The sequence below is a fragment of the Grosmannia clavigera genome (genome assembly GCF_000143105.1).
Source record: "Grosmannia clavigera kw1407 unplaced genomic scaffold GCSC_168, whole genome shotgun sequence".
In the NCBI taxonomy this organism is placed as follows: Eukaryota; Fungi; Ascomycota; class Sordariomycetes; order Ophiostomatales; family Ophiostomataceae; genus Leptographium; species Leptographium clavigerum.
Genome location: NW_014040771.1, coordinates 722,893 through 731,418, shown reverse-complemented (window position 1 = coordinate 731,418; position 8,526 = coordinate 722,893). Strand labels below are relative to the sequence as shown.

The 8,526-nt window shown below is 31.4% G+C and overlaps 1 protein-coding gene across 1 annotated transcript; it reads right to left on the bottom strand.

Moving 5' to 3' along the window:
• Positions 1–7,659: 7,659 nt before the first annotated feature.
• On the bottom strand, positions 7,660–8,188 carry CMQ_1915 (histone h2a; the record flags this gene model as incomplete). Its single annotated transcript, XM_014314841.1, has 3 exons — positions 7,660–7,718; positions 7,774–8,066; positions 8,133–8,188. The coding sequence occupies 3 exons, from the start codon at positions 8,186–8,188 to the stop codon at positions 7,660–7,662; spliced, it is 408 nt and encodes a 135-aa protein (XP_014170316.1).
• Positions 8,189–8,526: the final 338 nt, after the last annotated feature.

Sequence of the window (8,526 nt, the reverse complement as noted above, 5' to 3'; positions counted from 1 at the left end):
CGGAGGTGGTTTCATATTTTTGGAACCCTACTGTAGTAAATAGTTATATATAAAATATTAGTTACTAGCTAAGGTTTAGTAAGATAGGATTATTATTTATAGTAAAAATGTTTAGTTTAAACTTAAGTTTAGCTATACTAAGTAAATAGTAAATAACTCTTTACTATTATATAAACGTTAGCTTATTTTTACTATAGTCTTATAAACTATAATAGTAAATAAGTAAGCTTATTAGATAGCATTAATAATAGAATCTTAATCTTGTAAAGCTTAGAATAAAGTAAGAGTGCCTATACATTATATATATAAAGTATAGCTGCCGCGTATTAGCGTAAAGGGTAGTATTACCACGTCTTTTACCGCTAAAAGCTTACATACCTCTTATAAAGTAGCCGCCTTATAATCAGACATTACTCCTTATAAAAATAAAAGTTAAAGAATATAAGAGTTTATATATAATATATAGTTATAAAGGCTTATAACTAATTTATACTATTATATTAAGACTTTAACTTAACGAACTATAAAAGACTTATAGGCAAGAGCCTACCGTCTAATTTATACATAAATAGAAGGTGTATAATAGTATAGTACAACCCTAAGAGGGTGTAGTATGGCGAAGTGGCTATACTATACCCTATACACGTATTAAGGTAGTTCGCTAACTCTAACGCTTAGTAAGCGTTAGGTTGCCGAACCGGTGCATAGGGCGCGTGTGTAGAATACTCTTATAAAACTATAAAGAGTCTTTTATAAATAAGTTAAAGAAACTAACGTCTTAAGGTTGTCTTAGTATTGAAAAAGCTTGTTAAAAGACTGAGTTATTAGAAACTAAGATAATAGCTATTATAAAGGTATATCAATGCGCAGCTTAAAAAGCAGCTAAGGGTTTAAGGGTGTTTTTATATAAGGCTAGTATTAATAATTAAAAGCAGGCTCTTTTAATTGTTATATAAAGGTTATCACTATTGTATAAGAAGAGAAGTTTCTTAAATAATATAAAAATATGTTTTAGTAAAAGGTTAAGTAAAAATAGCTAAAGTTATTGCTTAGTTTTTAGCGTAGTAATTAAGGTAGGATTATAAGGAGCGTTTTTAGCTACTAGTAATTAAAAAAAAAGAGAAAGACTTATAGTAGTAAGTAAAGAGTAAAGAGTAAGCAAAGACTATAAAAATAAAAATAAAAAGACTAGTATAAGTAAAGCGTCTTATTTTTAAATATAATAGTTTTAAAGGTAGTATATATACAAAGAATATTAATATAAGTAAAGATAATATAAATATTATCTTAAAAGTAAAGAGAGTAGCTAAAGTTAACTACTTTTTTTAAAGGCTTTAGCTTTAATTAAGTTTTAAGTATAAGAGTTTATATATAATCAGGGTTGTTACATTAGTCAAGACTAATTAGTACTAACTAACTAGTCATTTAGTCAGTCTAGTATTATTCAAGAATTAAAAAGTACTAATTCATTTAGTCTTAGTCTTAGTCAAGGCTTTGACTAATTGGATTAATTCAACTAACTAACTAGTCGACTAATTAGTTAAAAAGATTTATAACTATATTTTTATAAATTAGGTTAAAAAGTAATAATAAAAAGGGTAGTTTATACTTTATAATATAAGTTAAATCTTAAATCTTAGTTTAACCTTAAAGGCTAGTAAGTTATATAGTAAAACAATTCTTATATATATATATTTATTATAAGCTAAAGAAGCTTCTAAAAATACTTAATTAGTAATTAGTAAAGAAGCTTTTAGAATACTTAATTAGTAATTAGCAAAGAAGCTTCTAGATTACTTAATTGGTAATTAGTAAAGAAGCTTCTAGAATACTTAATTAGTAAAAGCTTTATAGGCTATATATATATATATTGTCGTTCATTCTTTATTTTCTAAGTCTTACCTTCTTTGTTTATATACTTATATACTTATACCTTTACTTATACCTTTACTTATAATAGATTAGATGAATATCTTACTACTTAAAAATCTAAAGCTACTTCTTCTTTTATTACTAGTACTAGTACTAGTATTAAAGAAAATGCTTATAATAACCCTAATTATATTTTAGATGAATCTAAATAAACTATATATATAATTAAAAAAGGGTTGTTTATCCGGTTTTACTACCGTATAAAGAAAACGAGCAAAGACAAGTCCTTACACAATGTACTACGTAAGTAACTATATATTTACTTACTTACCTACTTACTTAACTACTTATTAACGTTATAACTAATTAATTATAGGTGTAATTATCAAAAGGTAACTACATTAATTAGCTTTTAAAGCTTAAATTTCGTCCGACATTATAAGCAAAAGCATCCTACTATAGCTTATACTTAAATTTCTAAAAACAAAGGGTTACAAACTAGTAAGTTATTTTTACTATTAGTTATTTAATTACTAACGTTATATAAAGAAGAAGATAATACTATTACTAATACGCCTACTACCTTAAGACAAAGCTTATAATAAGATTCTTAATTTTATTATTAAAAACAACCTATCTTTTAATATACTTAGCTCTAAATTACTTTAAGATTTATTAGGTTATTATAATAAGTAAGTTATTTTATTTCTTTATACTTTATTAACGTTATAGCTTAACTAATAATATATATAGGCTTTTACCTATTATAAATAGGTTTAAAATTAAGGATATACTAAGTAACGTATATAACCTTAATTTAATAAGCTTAAATAATAAGTTAGAAGATAATATTAAAACGTTTAGAAGCTTTTCTTTAACGTTCAATATTTAGACTTCTAATTTACAAACAGCTTATTTAGGTATTATAGTAGCTTATATAAGCTCTACTTTTAAGCTACCTTATAAGCTTGTTAGTAAGTTTTTATAACTTTACTTTAATACCTTTATAAGTTACTAACTTATTATTAAAAAAGGCTTTTACAAATTGAACAATATATATACTAGCAAATATATTTATACAGAATTTATTAACGCCTTATAAACTTATCCTTCTTTATCGTTAGAAAACATTTTAAGGTTAGTAATAAGGTTAGTTCTTATTAACTTTAACTTTAATCAACTTTACTAACGTATAACTAGTATTATAAGGGATAACGCTTTATAATAATACCTTTATAAGTGCACTTAAAAAGAATGTTAACTTTAATAACGATATTAAGTGTGCCGCCTATATTATTAATTTAGTTGCTAAAGATATTATAACACAATATATATCTTTAACAACTAGTATTAATAATAGTAATAGTAAGTAAATATTTTATATTACTTCCTTACTTTATAGCCGTAATCCTTTATAAACTTACTAATAAGCTTTTATAATTTAAAAGAACCTTTAACTTATATTAGTAATAATACTACTAATAATAAGTTTAAAGGTCTTTTTTTATATTTACAAGACTAGCTTACTATTAAAAACCTTATACAAATATTAGAGGTTTTTTTAAAGCCTAGTATTAAGTTATAGGGACAGTTTTATACAACTTTACCTAAAGCTTTATTATATATATATACTATATATAATAAGCTTAATAACTTAAAGTCTAACTTTAATAAGCAAGCTTTAAAAGGGTAATACTAAATTAGTAAGTTATTTTATATTCTTTCTTACTTATATACTTATATACAACTTATTATAACTAAAAGAAGTTTTTTAATAACTTTATAACCGCTATTAACACTGGTTTACTAAAGCTAAATAAGTATTTCCTAAGCCAGCTTACAGCCGAAAATATAGCTAGCTATACGCCTTATATTTTAAGTGTTATTTGAAACCCTAGGTTTAAAACAAAGCACTTTAAAAAGGACGGCTTACTAGCCTATTATACCTATATTCTAGGCGATGCTACTAATATCCTTAAAGATAAATACTTTAAGTAAGTTTACTTTACTTTACTTTATTTTGTATAACTAACTATTTATTAAAGGTTGAAAATAAAGTTAATAGCCTTCCTACAAATATATCTTTCAACGAATTAAACGAAGACCTATATAACGATTCAAACAATAATTTAAACGATTTAGAAAACGATTTAGATTCAGAAAAGGATTTATTTATATTAAAGACTAATATAAAGGAGGAATATATTTTATACCTTATAAAAGAAGAAGAAGGCTAAAAGGTAAGTTATAAACTATTAATATAAAGTATAAAATGATTAACTAAAGCTAACTTAATATTAGACTGATCCTTTAATATACTAGGCTAATAATGCTTTAAAATATCCTATTTTAAGCATATTAGCTAGGCAGTACTTAGCTATTCCAGCTACATCGGCTGCTATTAAAAGCTTTTTTTCTAATAGTAATAATATTATTACTAAACCTAGAAATAAGCTACTCCCAGAGACTGTTAAAAAGCTTCTTTTATTAAAGAGTTAGAAGATTAAAGACTTAAATGAGCTTAAAAAAGACTTAGAATTTAAAGAGGATTAAATATATTTTTTAATTATTTAGTTACTTAGTTACTTAGTTACTTAGCTATTTAGCTATTTAAAGTTAATTATAGTTGTTTTATTAAAGTTTTTTAAAATGTAAATACTAATTAGTTGACTAATTAGTCGACTAATTAGTCTATTTAGTCATTAGTCTTAGTCCTAGTATTAGTCAAGATTTTTAAAGTACTAATTAGTCTTAGTCAGATTTAGTCTGAATTAGTATTAGTTAAGGCTTTGACTAGACTAAAGTACTAATTTCACAACCCTGGTTAAAGGTATTACTAATCTTTTATTGTAAGTAATTTTATTTTTACTAGTATGCTATTAATAACTTACTACCTTACTAAAGCGTTTAGCTTTTCTTATAAATATAATATATTTAAAGTTTGAAGTTTAAGTAATTCTTAATAAAATAAATATAATAAAGCATATTTATATAAAAGTGTATAAACTAAAAAGCTTACTAAGTATAAAAGCAGTTATAATGCTTTTACTAATCAGCTACTAGTTTAGTAGTTAGCTAACTACTTACTTAAATAATATTTATATCTTTTAATATATTACTATATATATTAATATTATAACCGTTTTTTATTATTACTAACTACTTTTTTATCTTAGTAGTAGTAGTATTAATAGCTTTATAGCCTTTATTACTATGATATTAGTTAGCGCCTTTAAAATATATATAATATAAGTATATTTATTAATTTATAAAAGTTTTTTAACTAATAAAGTATTATTTAATAGTACTTATACTAGTCTTATATCTAATTCAATAAATAAAATAAAAGTGCTTATAAATTTTATATATTAAGTATAACTAATATATATTAGCATAAAAAGTAGTATTAGCATATCTTTTACTACTAAAAGCTTATACACCTTTTATAGAGTAGTTGCCCTATAATTATACATTACTTCTTATAAAATAAAAGGTAAAGAATATAAAGGTTTATATATAATATATAGTTATAAAGGCTTAAACTAGTTTATACTATTATATTAAGACTTTAACTTAACAAACTATAAAAGAATAGTAGGCGAGAGCCTACTATCTAATTTATACGTAAACAAGAGGTGCGCAATAGCGCAACCCTAAGAGGGTGTGGCACAGCGAAATGGCTGTGCACTGCCCTATGCACATGTCTAGGTAGTTCGTTAAGTCCGACGCTTGGTAAGCGATGGGTTGCCGAACCGGTGCATGGGGCGCGTGCGTGGAATACGCTTACAATGTTTTAGGGGTGTTTAAGCTGGAATGGGAAGGCAGGACTAGTTCTAACCACCGTTGTTGGTCTAGTGACGTACGGCGTTTTGCAGCAAGCGTGTTTGCTTGCTATGCTTTACTCGTGCTTTAGCATCTCTAGTGACAGCCCTTGTTGCTACAGCCGCCTGTGCGGCTAAGGTTTCGACGGGTATACGCATATAAGGCGGCCAAGCATTTGGACCTTGGTATCGACTATATTAACTGTATCCTTGCAGAGTGCCGTGTGTTTTATTGTTAGATTTTTGTTGTGATCCTAAGACCTAGGCGTGTGGAGCACCCAGTCGAGATATTGTTGAAAAGAGCTGTATTTGCGGACATACCGACATGTATATGCAAAAGACGTAAGTTAGTGTTGTTTAGATGTAACTTCGAATCACACCGGTTTGTTGATGCTACAACATAAGTCAATTGGATTATCGTAATACTCCGTCTTCGTTGGGTGGAAATATTGCAAACAACATTATTTAGTATATTGTTTGCAGAGATATATAATACGAGCAATATTCTTTTTGCAATCAGGCAAGCATAACAGTGTAGACTTTTAAGAAACGCGTACCAGACAACGTATGCATAATACTCGTAGACAGGAGATAGGAAACACTTACTGGCGGATAACACAGACAGACAGGCAGTGGATGAATTTATAGCATTACCACAGCAAGGTATCCTAATACGAAGTACTCTCGTACGGAGAACAAACGCTAAAAGTGGGGAGCATAGGATAAGATAAGATACGACGCCACCAGCGACAGAGCAAAATACTAGCCACCAATAAGGGGGCAGGTATTTTGAGTAATCTCTGGTAATCGGACCCGGCGCTAGGCATTAATAAGGCACGAACCATTTGACGACAAATTTCAGCCGAACAACACACCGAGTACATATTCGTACACTCCAATCTTTCACGCGACGTAAACCGACATCACGCTCTCGCCACAGAAAAACATCGAAGCGGCCTAGTCATACTGCATTGTACAACTCATCATCAACCAGTGGGTGTATAGCACACTCAATCAGTACAATGTCTACACGACAAGCGGCTCTGTAAGTTCTATCGTCCCATGGCCGCGGTTTCCAAGCTGACTTCTACGTACAGGTCGCTCTACCGTCGATCGCTCAAGCTCACGCTCGACTGGGCAGTGCATAGGCACTTGTGGCGGGGCCAGGCCCTTTATATTCGGTCACTATTTGAAGCCAATAAAAGCATCACCAACCCGAGACAACAAAGAGTAAAGAGTTCGACTATATGGACGCAGTGATATGATGCCGCTGACAAGATATACTCAATTCAGGCCCTGATAAAGGAGACAGAAAAACTGCTTGAAAAATGGAAGCACCCAGATCCTTTCGCATATCCTACGGCTCCGGGAGGTTCGTAGTAGCCCCCCAAAACAAAGTCGAGAAACAGTCCAGGCTAAAAACCCCTGCTAAACATTCTACAGGATCTAAATACGAAAGAAACCTTCCCGCACCTATTCTTGATGGTGAGTAGTCAAATGCAGCGACGTGAAATTCTTCCGTACCGTAATGAAGTGGATTGTGCTAACAGAGACAGCGCCGCGACCGTTGAAGTTCTAGTAGCTATGCAACAAATTTAATTGGATTTTATATGAAATATCAGAACGCTTAGCTCTTGTGCAACTACACACAGCACAGAGCGACACGCACATGATTACCTATCCGAGCCGAATAGAAGGACAGCAAAAACAGACTTGCTTCAACACCAAGAACTTCCCTCAACATGCGAATTAACCTGCACACGCAGAACTAGCATGTTCAAAGATAGCAAAGCAGCATACGAGGCATTAAACAAATTATCTCCTCATTCATGACCAGTTGCCTTAAAAAGGGACTTTAATGTACAACCCAGACGTAAAAAGACTACCAAACCGTATGATTCCATGACCCCGTGTTATGACACCCAAACAATCCCGAACAGGATAAGCAAACCAAGTATACCACAAATTACAGCTCCTGACTGGCATTCTTGCCACCTTTTCCAGGCGTCTTCTTGGGCAGGAGGTCTAAGACAAAGGTTAGTGGCGATGAAGGCTAAAACATCAGAAGTAAGTGACTGACTCTGGTGGATGTTGGGCAGAACACCGCCTTGTGCAATGGTGACATGTCCCAGAAGCTTGTTCAGTTCCTCGTCGTTCCGGATAGCCAGCTGAAGATGCCTAGGAATGATACGCGTCTTCTTGTTGTCACGAGCAGCATTGCCTGCAAGCTCAAGAATTTCGGCAGCGAGGTACTCAAGGACGGCAGCCAGATACACAGGGGCACCGGCACCGACACGCTGAGCATAGTTTCCCTTCCGGAGGAGACGATGAACACGGCCAACGGGGAAAGCCAAGCCGGCCTTGGAGGAACGCCTGTCGCGAAATTAGAAAAGCGACAAAAAGAACTAACTAGTCGCGTCTCGTAAAATAAGTACTCACGTCTGCGAGTTCTTCGAGCCACTGGCCTTGCCGCCGGATTTGCCGCCTCCAGTCATTTTGTAAGTGTGGGTGGTTGGTGGAATTGATGTTATCGAGCGATTTCTGATGGCAGAAGAAGTTGATCAAGATGGAAATTGAATGCGGTTGTTGGAGCAAAAGTTGCTAGTGGGGGAAGTATGCTTTTTAAGTAGTTTTCGTGTACAGCAACGCGTGAACACGGATCAGCCTCCTATATTTTGAACGCTAGTCCATAAACGGAAATGCGACTAAGGGAAAAGCAAACACGAAAAACTGGAGGAAATATATAATTTATTATTATTAAGTAAGGTTTCAGACCCCGGATAAATTGGAGCGAAACTCTGTTGGATGGTAAACAACAAATCACATCGTGCGG